The sequence below is a fragment of the Manacus candei genome, unplaced genomic scaffold, assembly GCF_025592945.1.
Source record: "Manacus candei isolate 608988 ecotype Guabito, Panama unplaced genomic scaffold, ASM2559294v1 h1tg000011l, whole genome shotgun sequence".
NCBI lineage: Eukaryota > Metazoa > Chordata > Aves > Passeriformes > Pipridae > Manacus > Manacus candei.
Genome location: NW_026138059.1, coordinates 13,871,524 through 13,892,530, shown reverse-complemented (window position 1 = coordinate 13,892,530; position 21,007 = coordinate 13,871,524). Strand labels below are relative to the sequence as shown.

The 21,007-nt window shown below is 43.0% G+C and overlaps 1 protein-coding gene across 2 annotated transcripts in view; it reads right to left on the bottom strand.

Moving 5' to 3' along the window:
- LRRC1 (leucine rich repeat containing 1) overlaps window positions 1-18,249 on the bottom strand; it is a 66,246-nt gene extending 47,997 nt beyond the window's left edge. The window contains exons 1-2 of one of the 2 annotated variants that reach the window (XM_051777861.1): window positions 17,737-18,249; window positions 3,960-4,077 (exon numbers count right to left, since the gene is read on the bottom strand). In XM_051777861.1, coding sequence (XP_051633821.1) covers window positions 3,960-4,077; window positions 17,737-17,895 — 277 coding nt within the window. In that variant the 5' untranslated portion in view covers window positions 17,896-18,249. Of the gene's footprint in view, window positions 1-3,959; window positions 4,078-17,202; window positions 17,468-17,736 lie in introns of those variants that run through there. The other variant, XM_051777862.1, reaches the window with a different exon arrangement.
- Between the last annotated feature and the right edge of the window lie 2,758 nt (window positions 18,250-21,007).

The following is a 21,007-nucleotide window of genomic DNA, read 5'->3' as shown; positions in this document are numbered from 1 at the left end:
AACTATAGAAACTTTATGCATCGCCCCTCCTGTCTAGAAGAAGCTACAGAACAAGAAAAGCCATTAACATTTTAATGAATCTCAGATGGCAGGGCCCTAAGCTTTAAGAATTTGGCCTCCAGGGGTTGTGGAAGAAGAAAAGGGAGGATGGAGTCACTGAAAGAAACCTCTGGGTGATGAGCAGCATGGGAAGCAGCCTGCTACAACTCACAGGGATCTGAAACACACTGCATGCACTTTGGGAGAGAGGGAAGCTTAAAGAAGTGCCAGCTGAGGCAAGAAGGAAAAACTGCAGAAATTCAAGGACATCTTTCTACCTTTGGAGATTGGACCTGAATCCCAGGGTCTTTCAGGACTTGACCGAGAGAGTGTGCAAGTGTTGTGGAGAAACAAATAGCACACAGGCACTTCTGACTCTGCTTAAAGCAGAATCTTTCCCCCTATCATGGAGAGCAAAGGCTTGCACTGAAGCTCAATGCAAAGCACTGGCATCCTTCAGGGGGACAAATGCTTTGCAGGGACATCAAGCAAGGATGCTTCATTGACCCAGTGTCTTCACAAAATTCCACTGTGACATGAGAATCCAGGAAAAGTTTTACTAAGCTTGAGGAGTCTGAGGGAACCAGCAGTAGTTTCAGACATGCAGCAGTAAAGCATCTATTTCAGAAGAGTTCTCGGGGAATACTCTGAGTCTTAGACATGCTTTGCCAGCAACTCAGAAGCTCAGGCATCTGCTATTGAAATCCTACAAGTCAGTTTGTTTTAGCCTTAGAACTAGTACATCAGCTTTTTGAACAACTTATACCAAGAGGCAGAGATAACCTAGATTGCCAAATAACCTTCAGAGTGTTCACTATCACTATGCTGTTTCCTTAGCACAGCTTCCCTGTCCTCATATTCCAATCATTGATTCATCCATTCAACCTTTGCTCAAATAACAGCCTCGATCAGACTAGAAAAGCACAGTGGGGATGCTTCCTAGGAAAATCTGCATGAACACGTGGCCTTGCAGAGGAATATAAAACAGCACCAACATGCAAATAATCCAGGAAAATTTAAGACTATACAGCTCCTAGACTGCCCAAAATCTTTTTCCTTCTGCTTCACTGAGGCTATCCTTACCCTCCCCAGAGACTACTCTCACGGTCACCCAAGATCACAGGGAGCATCAAGTTTACATCAGCTGAAGTTTTTTTAGTTTTATTTCTTAGAAGGATTTTTGTAGTTCTAGATTCACTTATTAACCAAAAAACTGCTAAAGGAATTCATTATATAGCACATTTTAACATACACTAGCATACCTTGGATATTTTAAAACATCTGAGAATTTAAGAAAGACACATTTAAGAGTTTCCTTGTTGACCCTTCCTGAGTGCCTACAAACTAGGACTACTTAGGTGGCGAATAACACTGCATGGTACAGGCACCCAGAGCTACCTACAAAGAGCTGGAGGGATCCTGCCTGAAGGGATTTATCCCACCTCTGGATGCAACACCTCACCACTCACACAAAACATAGCTGGCCACTGCAGTCTGGAAGCACATCCAAGTCCAGCCATAAGATACACTCACCATGTCACGAGGCTTCAAAGATCATACACTGGCCAAAGGATTAGAAAGTAGGAGAAAAGAAAATATTATCATTTTATTATGAGGGAAACGGAAGTACTCTCTTTATTCAAAACCTTTTCTTACTCCTGATGAGAAGTTAAAATAGAAAAAGCTATTCCTGTACATAGAACATTAAATGAATTTATATTTGTGCTTTTAAGATCTTAAGGAAACAGAATGGCCAGAACTGAAAGCAATTAGTGCACTGAACCAGACAGTTAGAACAACAAAAAACACAGAACAATGATCTCTTATTTCCCAAGTTCAGATGTCACCATCACACTTTCCTATTCATGCAGCATACTGCATTTTGAAAAGTAGGGCTGTTTTTCTCTGCCTGAAAGGAATACAAAGAGTTCCTATTTTTTTTTCCTAAGTACTCTTGGGTAGTTAGAAAACAGGACAAACCTGTGGCAGGCTAAGAATCTGACATACTTAAAGGTGGGTTCAAAATACAAAGCTAAGAAATTAAAATACTGTAAATCCCAAAAACCTTATGTGACATTTCCCCTACAGCATCCCAGATGGTGTGTGTTTTGCCTTCTAATTTGGAGAACTGTGAGACAACCATGAAATGACCAAAGCAGCAAAAAGCAGTATTAGTTATCTTCTGCCACAGCCTCCCAGCACCACATCACACGGTGCATTTTCCATTTGAAGAGTCAAGTCATGCAATAACTGTGATACGATTAAGCAGAGGGAAGCAGTATCAGTCACCTTCTGCAATGAACGACAGAGAAGACAAAGTAATGCAATAAAATGGGCAATTAACACTGAACTTTGGATATAGGAAAGCAACTGCTCTCTGCCACCTGCCTTAGTCCAACCCATCACTGGAGAAAATACTTCCCTGTGCAGTAACTTCTAATGACACACATGCATCTACCCAACCATAAATGTTCACACCATCTGTTCTCATTACAGTTGAGTTCTCAAGCCAACTTCCAAGTCAGGCTGACAAGAGTTCACATGGCTCTGATCCACCAGCTCTTTTGCAGCTAGTTATTCATTTGTGATGAGAATTACTAAACCAACAGAGGGTTTCTTTTTGTATAAGGTCTGTCACAGACAGCACCCAACTCAGCCAAACTCAGTAGCCAAAATACTGCATCAATTAATGCTCATGTATTTCTAAAATGTTATAACTAATCTGTTTCTTCTGTCTCTCAGATGTGGGGGGTTTTCCCAGTTTTCTTAAAAGGTTTTGCAAGTGTGCATAAAATTATATGGTTCACAGAAATTTCTCAGCAATTGCCTGGAGATTCATTATGCTTCATCAATTATATTATCAGATAAAGATGGAATTAAAAGCACCAAACAAATAAAGGAAATATGCTATAGGTCACTGAATATTCTTCAGTCACAAAGGGTCAATGTGAAGTTAAACTGTAAAGGAAAAAAGGCTCCCGTTACGGTATTTATTTTCTTGAATATACAATTACATCCCTCATTTATTTACAAGGTTACGCAACCATGATTGCTCCCACCCCTTCCATCACAGCTCAGAGAGCATTTTGTACATATCCACTGTGTGTAAGGAGGCAAAAATAGCTGACAGTTGCTCTAATTTGGTAACACAGATTCACTGTTTCTAGATCAGTGGGTCATAAGGCTGCTTAAAGGTGACCCACCAGCCCCTGAACTTCTTGTAGAACTGGTAAGTTCACCAGGCCACAGGGAGAAAAAATGTTTTCGCTCCATCACAATGCAGGACAATATAAGCAGCAAACATTACAAGCAAATGATAAACCCACGTGGTTTCCAACAACATGTTTTAAAAGACAGTTTCTCCCAGCATTCTTTTCTGAATTTATCTCTGCAGATGACAAACGGACTGATTCTTCTTCCAGAAGTACAACTAGAAATACTAGCACTCTGTCTCTTGCTAATCCGAGGTAAAAAGGAGATAAGGATAAGGAACTGGACTTCTAACCCATAGGCAGCCTTTTGTTAGGACAGAAAGCAGTTTCATTTTTTTCAACCTCTTTTTTTTCTTTTTGTTTTTTTTTCTAGGCATTTCAGAGAGCTTGTGAAAAGAAATCAACATTATGACACATACACATATAAAACTAGGATGTAAAGCACTTTTTAAACTGGAGAATCAAGCAGGCTCTCAGAAAGGCAGAACTACATTTAAGTGTTATTTTATTACTGTATTTCCACTATCAGCTCTCCTCTGCTCTTTCGCTCCCCCCATCTAGAACCAGTGGCAAATCCACGAATTACATGAAAAAGTGCTCTGCAGGACACTGATAGCAACTTCTGAGTCAGAAAAACCCTATCAACTCAGTTTCCTAGACCATGTCATAGCACAGCATAGAATCAAACAAATTAACGTTGGAGCTTACCATTTCGAGACAAATCAAGTTCCACCAGCTGCATGAAATTTGCTATTTCAGGAGGGAGCCGCTGGATTTCATTATCACTAAGTCCAAGTTTCCGTAACTTCACAAGCTGGAAGAAAGGCTGAAAGAAAGAAAAATCACATATCAGAAAATATTCATATAACTCAGATATAAGCATCATAAATGATGAGGAATAACTGGAAGCCGCTCTCAAAATGTGAGCTAATTAAAGTTGTTGCTTGACACTAGTTATGCACATCCCTTTCAGACCTGTATCAGAATAAACATTTTGTTTTAATTTTTACATGTAAACAGACTATAACCTGTGTTTTACCTAAAATGAAAATCTATGTTAAAAACAAAAATCTGTAAAGCTTGCCATTAAAGATCATTGCAGACAGACACTAGCAAAATCCAGAGTGCCTGCTTCAAAATCATTAATGGGGTGAGGTTACCCAGTAGAGTAATTAAAAGCATCCTAATTATACACCGTGGCTCATTAGCAAGTTAATGCAGAGGGACACTTCTAAAGAACAATCCAGAAAACCGACAAAGAGTAGCTGACAAGGTCTTCTTCACTGGTGAGCGCCAAAACCAACTAGGTTACAGAGCCAGCCTCCCTCAGGAAGACTTTCTTTCCAGCCTCATATACACTGCCTGCTCCATGGCCCAGTTTCAGAAGGACTAATGAAAGTTGGGCAGGATACACACAATTTCAGGTCTTTCTTGCTTGAGGAAAAACCCAGCTCAGCCCTGTCTCTACAGTGAGGACACAGGGACAAAATGCAGACAAGATGCTAACTTTCCCAGACCCCCAGCTATGGGCTCAGAGAGTCTGGAAGCCCCCAAGACAAAAAAACACCCTAAGAAAATTGGCCAAGCTGAAAGTCAGGTCAAGCCCAAGCACTGGGAGCAGCTGGTGATTGAATCTAGGCATCCCTGCGAAAGTTGTGGAGCTCTTATCGCAGCTTTCCTCTCTTCCAGACAGGCCTTTGAACTGGAGTGATTGCAAGGGGTGAGGATTTGTGAAGAATTAAATGGCTTTACATACATGTCATCTTGAACAAAACTGAACAGACTCCTCAAATTTTGAGTGAGTTTTGTGCCCCCTGGAGTGCACAGCGATTTTTACCCAGCAGTCAGAACCCGTGCATCTCACCCACTCATGGCATGTGTGCATGCCTGTGTGCCAAAGATTTTGCCATGCAGGGTAACTGGAAGATACTAGTAAGTTTGGGCTATCTGCTTGCATTTAATCACCTACAATCCCTTCTTGGAAATTAGCACCTTTTTTTAGCTTTTATTTTATATAAGTGTTGGAGTGTGTGATCTAAATGTCACTCAGTTGTAACTCAGACTGACAGAAAAAGGGGCAGTAAGACAGGCACCTTACTAGGACACAAGGTAAAAGCAGAGTGTCATGAAGGTATTATAATGCAGGTTTTCAATCTTAGTTTGAGTGTCTTGTGATCAAGTTCATAAATCAGGTTTTTAAGTGCATTTTGCACTTCAGCACCAATCTTTCAATATACACTGTGGTTCCCTGTCACGGAAAAATAAAACACAACTGAAACTAATGTGTTTTCCCTCAAAAACATGGCTTCCTTTTAGGGGATAAAAAGGGTAGAGCTTTAGAAAGTTTATAAACACTCAGCAACGAAAGATGCACCAGACCTGAATATGACATTTCAAAGGCATTTTTGAGTCAGAATGGCACTCCATCCCCTCCCCCTATTAAAAGTGTTTGATAACACAGTTGAAACTGTAAGAGGAAGATATAAAAAATGTCTACAATTCTATGTTTTTAGTTCCCAAAACAACATATATTCCAATTAAAATAGCCACAAATGCTTTTTAATCCTTCATTGCCCTCAAAAGATCCCTATCTGCACTTTCATATCATTATCATTCTTATCTTTAAACAAATGTAGCCCTTTTGATAAATATTTATCAATATGACTAAACCAAGAATCCATCAGAAGCTTAAAAAAGCACTTAAAGACACTTTCGTGAAAACATAGCAGGAGTACACGCCACAGAAGAGATCCAAATCTGTTCTAACACTCCAAAATAAATACTTGCCAAAATGTGTTCCTCAATCCAGTGTGTAGCTGCTAAACTATATGACAGTTATAAATATTGATGTTCTACTACAAATCTTCTCCTAAGCAACAGTTGTCCCTGCCAGAGATATTCAATGGCAAGTGAGTAAAAACAGAAGGAACATGGTTAAAAGACAGAACCGTCATCAAAAGCCTATTAAGAGCTAGACATCCCCAGGAAGGTTTGAGGGCCCTGACAGCACCATGTGTCAATGCTGTATATATTCATTAAATGTGCAGAGCACATTTGCAACAAGCAATATTACACAATATTTAAAAAGGCATTCCTGTTTAACTATTTAAAAGAAAAATTAACTGGGAGTTTAATTTCCAGTTTGCATAATAATTTCTAATGAATTACACCATTTCCTCGATAAAATCAGAAACTGCAGTTATGTGAATGGTATTTCTTTGAATTCCTCCTTTGTTTTTTCCCTATAAACTACAGGACTCAATCACTCTTTCATGTTTAGTGCATCCTACTTGCATTTCAGTAACTACTCTTCCTTTATCTAAAGCACATCATTAGTGCTCTGAAGCACTGCTGGTGAAGCAAGCACCTCCTTTCAGCCATATATGTTCTACCTTTCAAAAAGACCACAGAGAACAAAGAGAATCAAAAGCTTATTGAATAGAGTTCAACAAAGGTAAACATAGATACGTGTGTGTGCATAAATATCTGCACTTTCTTAAATATATGCCCCCCAGAAACACGTTCCTAATTTAATGTATCTGACACAGTTCTGCCTCTATCTGAAAAGCTCTAACACGATCCAAGGTCCAATGGGGTTATTGGCCAGAGCAGCACATCCACCCAGCATGCTCTAATAGCAGGTTTTGATTGCAGACCCAACATCTCAACAAGTATCTCGGCAACACTTTTAATGCCGAGATACTTGTTGAGATGTTGGGTCTGCAATCAAACAGCCAGTGCTTCAATGAGACAAATAATTCCATGAGCATAAGCACTGAAGAAGCCTACAACTTGCTATTTAGTGACAATTTCCAACCCTCAATTGAAGCTTTTCCTGCTATCAAAGAATTTATAGAGCTTTCCATTATATGGATTTTCTAAGAACATACATCTTGAACAGATCCCTTCTCTCACTGGAAAATTAACCAAGTCTCTCTCACCCAGACACATAGTTTTAAAAAAACTTCATTCTGACAAAATTGGGTTGATGTCAGCCAACGGAATTAAAAAAAGTAAGAGATAAGTGCATGACTCACTGAGAAGTATAAACAGACAGTGTGATCCCACAGTCCTCATTTTTTAAACCTTTTTTTTAAGAATACTACAACTGACACTCAATTCTAAAAAAAAAAAAAAAGGTGAAGAGAATTAAGCCAAACTAGGATTGATAAATACTTTCTCCTGTAAAAGTGGCCAAAACAATGTATCTCTCTGTTTCTTTCAACAATTCACTCCTGCAACAAAAAACATTCATGCCTGAGAATCTTCCCTGAGTGCTTCAGCACCTTACCAGATGGGAATAATAAAAATCATAAATGGAAATAGATGATGACAAAAGGCAGTTGAAGTAAAACACAGGGCACGAAGACCTATTTGCAGCTAACGCTGTTTAAGGGGAGGAGCAGTATCTCCCTGCTAGAGCCCTTCCAGTGCTACAAACATATCACACTCCAAGTTCATTTGGCACAGGTAGCATAACTAAATGTTTACTGTGTTAAGCAAAACACTTCCATAAAAAGGCTACTACTATCAGCAAAGAAAATTAAAATTAGAACCCTTATGAAATCTACTGCCTAATTTTCATGATGGGCCAGCATGAGAGCAGAAATCAGAACAAGATGGAAAGGAGGAAGAAAACTGCAAATGAACTTGTTTCATGGTTACATTCACACAGGACAGAATGAGGCGGGTTTTTTGCAGGTACTTGAGCTGTTGCTGACTAGATTAAAAATTTGTAAGCACTTGCTCTTATGTCGTTTGCCTTAGACACCAATATGGATTTTCCACATATGCATGTTGCCTCGGCTTTTGAGGTTTCGTCAGGCAATTACAGTATTATATTCAAAAAGGAATTAAGTAAGCTATCAAGACACAGTATATTACTAGATTCCCATTCTTAAATATATCTATATTTATTTCACCCATTTTCCAAACCTACAACTGACCAACTAAAGGTTATCTGTGCTTTAGAATTAAGAAGTGACACAGTAATTTAAATACAGTTTAACTCCCACTTGCATTTCTGTTTCAAATCTTACTTCAGGCTCCATTTTCTTCTCCTACATTGTAAACAAAAATTAATGGGGACACCCTTCACTTTATTCACTTCCAATCATCAGGTGTCCTCCTTCGATCATCGGATAAGGGAAATTACAGTCAATCCTTCCCCCACTCTTTTTATACTGCCTCTTCAGGCAAACACAAGCAGAAGCAGCAATTTGATTATGGTAAGCAAAGCAGTGAACAAGAGATAAAGCATCAAATCCGTGAAAAGCATCAAATCCATGAAATAACCTTGCAAGGGACTGGAGACTTTGCTGAGGAGGTAGAGAGCACTGTCAACCATGTTGCAAGGTTATTTCACGGATTTGATGTTTTATCTCTTTTTCACTGCTTTGCTTAACATAATCAAATTGCTGCTTCTGCAAAGGGCCCCTAGAAGTTAGTGTTTTGCCTGCACCATTGCACAGCTTCAGTGAGAACAGGGGAAGCCCAACTTCTCTTTAGGCGAACATGCTGCTTGGTGGTCAGGACAGTATGAGGAGGATGAGGACTAAATCCCGTAATAAAGCAACAGCACTGAATTCAAGCATTCTGCTTCCTTGGGATGGATTTAATAACCAGGCTCTGGCACAAGCATACATGCACATTCTCCCTGTTTGTCTGAAGGGCAAAGGCAGAGAGGGAAGGGAGAGCTTTTCCTCATTCCTCCCCACCCCATTTCTGTAGAAGTCATTGATAGAATGGTCTTCAGAAGACCATCAATACGGGTCACTCAGTGCTAAGGATTCCAAGAGGGTAGGACACTCAATGCCCTACACTAACCAACTGGTGGGATTTCAAACTGGTGGGATTTCTGGTCACTCAGTGGACACACCAGTCTGGAGCTAACAAGAGCCACAGCCACACTTACACACTCAGCGAGCTGCAATGCACCCTGCACTCCACTCAAGCGTCAAGGTACCCCCAGCTGAAATCCACAACTAACTTGTAAGCAAAAGAACTCTTTCTAGGATGCAATCCTGTACATCATTGTCTTAAAATCCATCCCTGAGACTCCTGCCAGTAGCACAGGTGGGAGCACTGAGGAAACCCGACAAGAGCACAGAAAACAGACACCTTCCTCTAGAAGCACATTCAAACCAGCTGCACAGTGAAACGCTGCAGAAGCCGAATCCTACTTTGGATCCATGAAGTGTGAAAGGAGCTCTCACCAGACTCAAGTGAAGCCTAGCATGGCCATTATCAGCTTGGTATCTCCCACAAAGCCTGCTAGCAACACCAGGATCCCTCAAGTCACTCCACCCGCTTTCACCTCTGAGCAAGGACAGCTGGCAAGGGCAACAGGGTTTCACAAATACAGATCCCACATGATCCTTTGGGCCAAACATACTTTAATTTTCAAATAAAGTACTACACGAGATACTGAAATGATTTCTGAGGGCAGGGGCTAACTCACAGTGCAGCACAGCAGAGTCATCATCCAACTGATGACTCTGCATCAAACTGATGACTCTGCATCTCCTTTCCAGCCATGAGGAGATGCAGCAGCAGCTGGTAATGGACAACAGCACACTGACCTCTGCCCGCCTGCTCAGTGGCAAGCTAGCAAATAGACAACTGCTCCATGCAGCTGAGGTCTCTAATTCTTCACATACATCATGGGCAAACCCAGAACTGTTACAGACACATAGCATGGTGAAATTCTGTTTCATTTTCCCAGCCATGTCTGTAGAATATATTCAAGCTGTACTTTGGTCTTGCAGCATCCTAGTATCAACTTTGTCATTATGAATATTAATGAAAAACATAATGGAGGCGGACATTCCAGCAGGAGTCCATACAAAACATGAATAAAATTACCAGATTTCAAAATAAGAGGAAGCATTAATGAAAGATCATGGGCACATATCCTAAACAGAACCAGATGCTGCGACTGCTGTCTTCCCCACCAATGGATGCTTTAAAGCCCAAAAAAGCATCAGTCAAGCAAGAAGGGTTATGGGGGAAAGATCCAGAGGAGATAGAGCAAGAAGTATAACGAATGCCTCACTGAAGCTGGCATTCTACACCTACTTGCTATGTTTCTGGCACCCTATTTTCAAAGCACCTGCCATTATCTGAACTACTGAAAAGGATAGGCCAATTGCAGGTCCTAGTCTCAGTTGTTACCATCCATTTTAAAAAACAAATAGGGGACTATCCACTAGCCATCAAAAAACAATACACTGCAGCACTGAATCAAAATGCTGCACTACTGAGCGATGCATCGAGCAGGTTGCCTCATACTGTTTCCTGGCAGGCAAGGACTTACTTTCTCTTTTATGTTAATTAAGCAGAAGCAACAAAGGTTAAAGCGCACTCAGTGTCATAGCTGTTCCAGTACAGTGGTGGGAAGGACCACCTCTGCCTTTAAGAGAGGTCAGAAAACATCTGCTACAACAAAATATGGATTCATTTCAGTCAAATGCACTTGCCATTTGGAGGAAAAAAAAAAAAAAGAACACAACCAAAGCCCACATTTAATCTCACTAATGAATTTCTAGCATGCATTTTTCCAGTATACAACACTGTTGGCAGGAGGTAGTGTCTTTTTTTAGACCAACTGATATAATTAGAAAATCAAATTTATTTTAGAGCTACTGATACATAATCTCTGCCCACAAACCTTGTCTCATCTGTGTACACCACACAGAGAAGGGGATGCTACCGGTTTACTACAACAGTACCTCCCTTACAAAAATGTCCCTGAGTGGCAGCATAAACGTCTTTCTTACCAACCTCTTCCAAGCAGAATCCTAAACATAACAAAGTTTGTTTTCTGAAGTCCAGTGTTGTGATGCTGCTTATTGCCTTGTTCCCTCCTCTCAGGACCCTAAACTCCACCATCTCACAGTCACTACAGCCAAGGTGACCAAGGTCACCACAGCTACTGCAACCCTGACCTTCACGTTTCAACCTGCCCTTTCTTGTTTGTAAGTATACAGCCTAACAGAGCATCTCTGTCCATTGATTCCTTGAGTACCTGGTTTAGGAAGCCATCAATGCACTCCAAAAACCTCCTGAATTGCTTATGTCCTGTTGTGTTGCCCTTCCAGCTGCCACAGTGGTTCAAAACACACGTGATGACCTGGGCCTGCAAACATAAGGCTTCTTCCAGTTATGTGAAGAAGGTATCATCTACTACTTCATCCTGATCAAGCAGTCTACAGCAGATATCCAAAACAATGTCACCAACTAATCCCAGCCTGCTCTCAGTTGGCCCGTCCCAAAGCAAAACTTCACACATCCCTGCTGCTCTCTGATACGAAGTGCAACTCCCCATCCTTGCCTTCCTGGTCTGTCCTTCTTAAAGAGCCTGGGTTCATCTGCTGCAGCACTCCAGCCACGTGAGATATCCCACCACGTCTCTCCGAACCCAAGGAGATATATACACTTGAAAAAAAAGACATTTACAACTTGAGAAGTCATAAGCACAAATTTAAAGAGAGATAGAGTAAATCATCATCTTTTTCCATAGCAGATTCCTGGCCACTGACCAAACAAGTGTCTTTCAGGCTTATGGTTGCATAATGGGAGAAACTATGGTAGAACAGTGAAATCCATGCCAAAATTTGGAAATTTTTTTCCTGAGAAAGAGGGGTGGTATGGGAAGAATAAAGGGACTTCTTAAGGAGCTTTCACATTATTTTGGTAAGGTTAACAGCACCCTGGATTTCAAACACACATAATAGATACAGACAGTGCTGAATGCCAAGCAGCAGGAGACCATCGGCATCTCTCAGAAAGAAAGTGGGGCACAGGAAGAGGCCAGGATTTGACCAGGTTTGTCAGGGAAGGGGTCTCGCATCAATCACATCAAATAACTCTACAGAGAAGCTTTAGAATGTAGCACCAACAAGAGAAATTAGAGATGGAAGATAGACTCTGTAAGCTCAAACAGAGAAACTAAATGATTCAGAGCTGCATTAGATTAGGTTTACAAACACTACATAAAAATCATTCCCCAAATTAAAAAAAGAGTTCAGCAGACTCTTAAGCTAAACTACATGCACACAAAACTTTTTTTTTTTTTTTTGCCACTGGAGTTTTCCAGAAACAGCATCTGCAAAAAGTCTCATGGGAAAGTGGTCATTATCCTTTGAGTTAAACAACTGAGCAGCAGCAAGACATAACAGGAGCAAAACAAGAGTTATAAGCTATTTCTACCACCCACCAATGCAAAGAATACTAGTGATTTAATACAAAGGCCAAAACATAATACTGCATTCAAAGGTTCATAAGATATTTTTTTCTTTTCATCAGTGGAAAAAAATACGCAGAGATTCAGTATTGTACTGTAAATTCCAGGCACAGAGAAATTAAGCTGACAGGATGTATTTGCCCTTAAATTCCAAAGTACACAAGCAGAAAACAACTACAGACTTTCATCAACTACAGACTGATCTATAGAACTGAAAGCATTTTATTTTTATCTGATGCTTTTCATTAGAGAAGCTATTGAAACGCATCATGCAGAATGTGTTATTTTCCTCTATCAAAGCAATTTGCCAGAAAGCCTACTCTCCAGTGAAGAATAGTTTTTGACATGTAGCAAATTATATACTACACATTAGAGCTTGAGTTGAAAAAGTCTTCAAGTTTTCACTCCTAAGGAAAATAAAAATGCTACAGGTTTAGAAAAAAAACCCCACAAACTACATTTTTAAGTTGCTCTATGCACACTGGAGACCACTTACTGTGTTTTTTTCCAATGAAATAGGATACACTAAATATTCAACAGAAGACACTTAGGATCCAATACAGGAAAAGGAATTATTTAAGCAAGTTAATAGCCACACTCTACCACCAACTCCATACATAGCCCATCCTTTTGAGACCAAAGGGTGCAGCTCTTTAATTTGTCTTGTAAAGCAGAAGTGGTGAGAAGCATGCTGACAGCTAGAAACTGCTGTTCTGTGGGAAAGCAGTCACATCTGCCAAGAAAGGCTAGAGAGAGACCTCAGTACTGTGGAAAACCACCAGCAGCTTAATAGTACGCAGCCTGCTCCTCCAGCACATCCCACCAGGCTGGCTTATCCTGCAGGAAGGGCAAGAGTAGAGAAGGGAACCTGGGAGGCAGCAGAAGGGAAAGGGAAAGACCAGGGTACTAAAAAAGAAATGTTTGCAAGGGCAGTCAAGAATCCAGCACAGAAGGGACAGGAGAGGAAGAAAAATGTCAGAAACAGAAGGCAGACAGAGCTGTTTAGGCTGAGGAAGTAAGGAAGATCCTGGAACATCAAGGACAGGAGAGGATGGGAAAGTATGAACACGCGGGGCAAGGAGTCTGAGACATCAGTGGTAACAACAGTAAAAGGTCGCTGTTAGCAACTTGTGCTGTCATAAGCACAAGTTTTCCACCACATAACTGGGAATGGGAGCAAACAAGGGACCCAGGGATCCAACAGAGTCATTAAAGAGACCTTGAAAAAGAATCAGTTTATTGACATGGGAAAACAAAAGAATCCCTCTGCAGTAGCAAAATGATACAAAAATATTGTAAGTTACTGTACAAATATAAATTATTACCTTGTATTCCTAATAAGCTGACAGGTATAGCTTAGATAAAAAGAGTATTTGTAAGAAAAAGGAGGTCACAGAAACTGAATTCTTTTCCTGGTCCACATATGCATTAATGTACAAAGAAGCAAACATGGGAAGGAGTGGAAACAACAGGGGCAAAGAGATCGATCTCCCTCTGCTTCTCAAACATTTCAGGTGTCTTCCAGATGGACCCTTCCTACCCCTCTCCCCTTAGATAAAGGTAAAGAATTCTACTATACATTTGGGTCAGCCAACAGGACAAAAATAAAACCAACAAAGTAATTCCTTCAAAACAATTCAAGTGTATTTCTTGTTTCTCTTTAGGATACTTCCAACGACTCTCATAACGTGCAATGCAACAACAGTGCTGGGTCTTTCTGCTGGTCATTTCTCATAAAGATGCTACAGCAATTCTCTAAGTTTTGTCTTTTGAGGGGATTTTTATGTGTGTTTGTTCTGTTGGGTTTTTTTCAGTAACACCCTAACATATGCCATGCTCTGTTTAAGGCTTCTGAATAAGAGAGGTTTAAAGTATGCTAACAAAGACTACTTCTGTACCTCAAAATGGAGATTTTAGGGTGTATTAAAGTGTATTCTTTTACTGGTGTATTGGATTAAACCAACCAAAGAACACCTTTTATTGCTACTTGATAGAAACAGGAGCAGGGAGAAACAGGGAAAAGAGGGGAACCATGTGCATCTTACACAAGATGCCTCATCAACTTGAGTGAAATGCAGCAAGTCCATGTCTTTCACCATGCCACTTGCTGATATTTATCTCCCTCAGAAAGCTTTACATTTGAAGGGATGAAAAAAAAAGTGCAAGTGGAAGGAAAGCGGATGTCTAGAGATAAAGCCATCATTACTGTCTCTAACTTGTAGCCATGGCAAAGCCGGTAAAAGAACTCAGCAATATCTGCTTGATTTCAGAGAAGCATTACAAGACCTCCTGCCTGCTGCAATAGACCTTTCAGACCACAACTGTCCACACTGGGAAAATGAGGTCTGAACTACCCTTGTGCAGAACTACACTTGAGCAGCAGGGTTGGGGATTTCCTCCTCCATCAAACTGTGGCAACTTCTGCTGCAAGTCACAGAGTCTACAGGGCTCTTCACTATTCCAAGGTGAGGCTTTACAGCAGCAATTTCCCTTAGGAGGATCACAACCACCTCAGTGGCACGAACACCTTATCGGTTTTAAGGGATTATATTATGGCATCAGCACAGCTCGCAGATGACTCACCAGGAATCAGCACAGATCACTGTGAACTTCGGGACTTCCTCAAGCACAGGAAAACACCTAACTAACCAGCCAGTGAGTTACACTTGCTTAGGGCCTGACTTGCTTAGGTCTCAACTGAGCCCAAACACTGTTTGATTTTGTGTTAATGCCTTTATGCACATAGGGAAGAAACTTAATGGAGGTAAGGTCAGACTAATATAATGAATTACACTAAATTAAGGGTGTAACAACCACTAAGATCTATGCTGATCTAACAGTTTGTTAATTACACACCCTACTGATTTCTCTCATATTTTGTCTACCACAGGTATGGTCTATCCTAGCTTTTTGCACTTATTTCCAATTCTGTATCTGTACTTTGTATTGGCACTACCCTTTTAATATAAGGGGAATGAACAGTGTACCCTTGTAGCTATCTTCCACTGAGAGATCTTCCACTATTCTCCTGAACCAGATTCCTGTAGCAGAACTTTTAGAACTATTTGCTGGTAGAAAAGTTGAACAGGGCTTTTCCCATCAGTTTCCACTTTCAACAGATTAGTTTCACATCCAGGATTGTAGCCATATTTTTGTATCTGAACATTCTGCAGCATCAACACTTACCTGAGATGATGGCGCTGTATTCCATTTATCAGAAATCATTAATAAGGAACTGACAAGGAAAGTTCATAGGTTCGTGCGTAATAAAAATGCCTCCCTGCATTGCTGACAAGGCACAAAGTACTCAAGGAAGATACTAAAAGTATGTTTCTGTAGTTGTATTTCATCGGGTTCTTCCTAGTCCAGCTAGAAACCCACAAACATATTCCTAGAGTATATTTAGGCACTCCTGTAACATGATCTATGGACATTCAAAAAAAAAAAAAAAGATAAACCAAACTTCTAACTTCACTTTTTACTTGATTCTACCTCAGTGCCAAGGAGCCTGGGTTGGTTTTGGTTTTTTTTAACCCCCTCAGCTATTTCTTACATGTACAGGACTTAATATGCAGTCACAGGTAAGTAATGGGAAGAAGTGGTCTTTTTAACCACCACAGGACAAAAAAAAGGCTATTGCATGTATTACAGTTCAAGGAAGAGAAAAGAAACAACAGATCGTTGCACTCTATTTACAGAAATTAATACCATATAACACAATGAACAGACATCATCATTTACATTTGTACACAGCAACCAGTTGGTGGTGGATTTATTACTTAAAAAAAATAATTCAGAGAGCCACAGGTTTCAACTGGATTTCAGTCACAAGTACATTTAACACCCCTGCAATAAGACAACAAGCCTGAAAGCCAACACTAAGAAGAAAAGTCTAGTACAAAGAGACTCCTGAGTCTAGTCTGTGCACAAAGCCAGTAAAAACTGATGGAAGTAAAAATAGCACCCACACACAGGCTATGTAAACCAGTTTTGCTCTACTTCAGAAGGATAAAGAGCTCAGTCACAACACGATGAAAACTTGTGCCTAGGTTTTTCAAAAGAAAAAGCCAAATTTAATATGTCAGTTCAACTGAACATCTTTACTACTGCCTATAGGAAAACCTAGCCACCCTGATTACTCTTACTACATAGAGTGAAAAAAAGTTTAGTTAGTGCACTGAATTTCAAAAAGGAAAAAGTAAGACTGTTTAAGTCTGCGTATGAACAGAGGAACTTTGATTCAGGTGGAAACAAAGGTGCTTTTGAAAATTTTTCTGACTAGTGAGTTCAGTTTCTTGTATTCCAAGTTATTAAGAGTCCACGCATTTTTAACATGCAGCTGCCAGGTAACACTTCCCCTCTAGTGTCAAACTCTACCAACCACAGCTCACAAAGGGTTCTGAGGTGCCCAAAGTTTAAAGAGGAAACACGGAAAAAACCCCATGGTTCATCGAGTCAGAAGTAGAACATGCCTCCCACTCCACTGCATCTGTGGAGTGGAACAGTGCCTCATTGGAATCACTCTAGCAAAACCAGCAAATGCCACCTGGAGAGTCACAGCAAAAGGTACCACCTCGATGTCTCAAAACCGTGTTGAATTTAAAGTGAATTCACCTTTGACAATACTACCAGTAAAACAGTATGCCCAAAAATCAGGCTACATCTTTCAAGCGAGAAGCAAAACACTGACAACTGTGCGGGACTTACACCGAGACACAGAAAAGGTTTATATGTCTCCCGTGTTTTGCATGACGACGTTTCCGGCAGAAGAAGGCAGAAACGGGAACGCTTTTACTTGTTGGATGGTTTTGGTTTTCCCATGTACAGAGCAGACAGTATCTATCGAAAAGGGAAAAAGGGGAGGGTTGAATACCCTCCAAGGTCTCGTAATTCCGATGACGTGAACGTTAATCACAACATATACTCGTGTCCTGTGACTCCGGCATTAACCCCTGCCCTCAAACAGGACCTTTCCTCCTGCAAGACGCGGGTCTTCAGGTTTTGCTCGTGAAAGCTCGTTTACCACGGAAGCAGGGAAACGCAAAATGCTAGTGCGAAACTCCGGCTCTTCCTTTAACTCCTAGGGCTGCCACCAGAGACCGACGGCCCCGGGAACCCCGCACCGCAGCCCCGGTGCGGGCGCGGCGCCGCCTCCTCTCGCGGGCGCTGCACCGGGAGCCCGGCGGGCACCTGCCGGGGCGGCTCACCTGGACCCCGCCCCCCGCTCCCGTTCCCGCTCACCTTGGGCAGCTCGCGGAGCTGGTTGGCGTCCAGCAGGAGCTCCTCCAGGCTGCGGCTGTAGCGGTAGATCTCCTCGGGCACGGCGGCCAGCGAGCAGTGGCGCTTGTCGATGGACTCCACATGGCGGTTGCACCGCCACAGGGGGATGCAGTGGAACATCGCCCCGCCGCCGGGGACCGCGGGGCGGGCGCCGCCGCTCTCCGCCGCCCCCTCCTCGCCGCCGGCCGCGGGAGGTGCCGTCCGCTCCGCCGCCGCGCAGCGCGGGTCCCGCCGAGCCCGCGGCCGCAACCCGCATCCAGCGCGCCGCCGCCGGCGGCGGGAAGCGGCTCCGGGCGAGAGCGGCGACCCCGGGAGAACAATGGGCGGGAGCCGGAGCGGGGCGGGACTGGGGGCACCCCCCTAGTGCCTCTCGGCGGGCCGCTGCCCTCCCTGCAGGGGCATCGCGGGGCGCCGAGCGCAGCGCTGCCGGCGGCCGCCGCGCATTCCCGCGCCTGACCCGGAACACAGGCGGCCGCTCCCGCTCCCCCTCCCCTCCTCCCCCGTCCCGGCTGACATCAGCGGGGCCGGGCCCTGCCGCCCTGCCCCGCCCCGGGCCCGGACCCGGCCCGCCGCTCGCACACCGCCCCGCTCCCGCCCCGGCGCCGCCTCGCCCCAGGCACCCGGGGGCGAGCGCCCACACAACTTTCTGCCAAGGAAAAAGACTCTCCGGCACGGAGCTTCCCCGGCTGGAAGCGTACAGCACTGCCCGGCAGCGGGGGCTCCGCACGGTGCCGCTACGCCCCGGGGGCTCGGGGGTCCCGGGGCGCTCCCGGCACCGGCCGGGCTCTGCCATCGCCGCGGCATCTGCTGCGGGACCGGCCGTGTCACACGGTCCGCAACGACTGGGAGTGCCGGGAGCGGTTTGGGACACTCATTTTACCGACTTTGGGACATGCCGATACTTACCTGAGGTGCCCGCGAACACTGAGCGGGAGCTTGCGCACCGCGCTCACAGTGCCTTCTCAATTGTTAAAACATATCACTGTCTGGAAAGTAACACAACAAAATGTATGGAACGCTCTCTAGGTACCTTGGCCGTGGATAACGTTTTTCTTCTCAATTTACTATCCTCAAGGCTTTCTGAAATAAGTTGTTTTAAAATCCACTTTCAAAAGGCTTGATTGTAAGGTCAGAAGGGTTAGTAAAGACAAATACTCCAGCAGCCCTCTGCCCGTGTCTGTCGCCTCTGGACTCCGGCAGTCCTACTCCAAACCCCTGCGAGGGTGGGTGATGTCCTCCTGAGCTCCTATGGCAAAACACAGTCTCAAAGGATCTTGTCTTTCTGGTTGCATAATAGCAATTTTGTAATCTACACAGTGACACAAAATACTTTTGAAAACAGGCAGTTAACATCAGAGCTGCTCTAGAAATACTGCTAATTTCTTGCATAATTATTATTGGGTGCAGATATAGGAATAGGAAAGAGAGGGAGTTTATTGTAATCATTTCTGTTCTTCAATCCCTGCATGGTACTGACAATACTTAATCTTACAAAGTTGCAATGTATTTATTGTTGGGTTCTTAAATCAGCAGATAAATCTTGCAAGCTACACTTGTTAAATTTCTGTGGAAATTGGAGTGATCTACCTTTTTTTGGTTTTAAAGAGGACATTTTAGGTGCTTGTGTACTGTTATTCTTTGCTGACTCACAAAATGGGAAACTTTAAAAATATTACTGTTTTCTTATAAATACCTTTTAAAAATCCATCAGAACCAATAGTTTCTTCCTTCCATCAATATATCCAGTAATTACAAAAAATCATTCATAAATGTGTTCACGTGTGCTCAGAAACAGGGTGGGCATGCACCAGCACCCTCAGGCCTTCCCAGCCCCATGCAGGAGGTTAGATAACTACAAGACAGGAGAAAATCAAACTAACATATTGTGCATTGGCACAGAGCTTGGCAAAGTCAGGGATGAAGGAAGCTGCCCAGTAGATGTTAGAGGTGGAGATGAGGAAGACCATCTCCATCACACTTAGTGGGTCCCAGCCAGTGGCCAGCCAGGCACTGCAGATGCACTTCTTCCAGCTGTTGGTGAGGTTGGTTCTCCCTGACAGCAGGCAGAAGGGCCAGGTTCAGAAAATTAAGCTTCCCGTGGCAGCTCCACCCCAAGATCTGTCAGTGGAGGTATTGAACCAGATGCAGGGAAAATGGAGGCTAAGCAGAGACCAACTGAGCAAGTATTGAGGCAAATTTGAGGCTCAAACTGTTCAAAAGCCTCTGAGACCAACCGAGATTTGCTACCAAGATCGCTTTGCCTAAATTCAGTGACCTTTGTGCCTTTATTCCTAGGGAACCCTCTGAAGAAGTGAGACTATGGGGGAGCTGTGCAGTGGGGCACATGAACAAGGGAGGGCTGCAGCTGACTGCCCCTGGTATGAATAGGACATGCAGCCCTATATAGGACTACATCATGGGGATGGGTTGACATCAAAGCATTCAAAGCTGGAGAACAATGTGACTTGCTTAATTGGCAAACAGAAGGATGAACATATTGACTCCTGATGTCCAGCTCTAAAAAACAGACATGTGAGTGGGGCCTCAGGACCTCCTGTACATCTTCTGCTCAGCGGGAAGCATTCGCATTGTCCCACAGCTGAGTCTGACATCAGGCAAGAGCGCTAGCAGTGGCCTTGGTGGGAGGGATCTCATGCCTTATGATGCTCTCTGTCCCACCACCTTCTCTGCTGTTTGAGAGAAATGCCAAGCATGCCCTTGAGACAGAGAGGGCTTCGGATCCCAGCACACTGATCTATCTTGGAGGCTTGTAAACAGCTTGAGCCTTTCTTGCATGACACAGACACAAAGTTTGACATGAGGTGTCACTTCTGCAGATGCTGTCATGTGTCTCATAACTAGGCCTCACTTTGACAAGTCTAGACAGTAACAGGAGGGTGATTGACTATTGGGTAAGTCTGTGTACTTCAATGAAGAATGAGTCAAACTATTTGCATGCTTCTTGTATGTGTCGGCGAGTCCAGGGGACAGAGTGATTGCAAGAGAGCCTAATACTTATTTATGAGATCTGCCTTCACCAGCTGACATGCAATATAAGAATAAAGATCCTCTTCCCCTTCTCTGAGATGGACAGCTACTACCATCAGGGTCTTTATAAAATCTTTGGGAGCTTAGGACATCAAGTCAGTGTTAGTGGCCCTGGCCCACTGCACAGCCGAAGATACAGCCTGAGGCTATGGCATGGAAATAAGTATTGAGGAAGCCAAAAGGC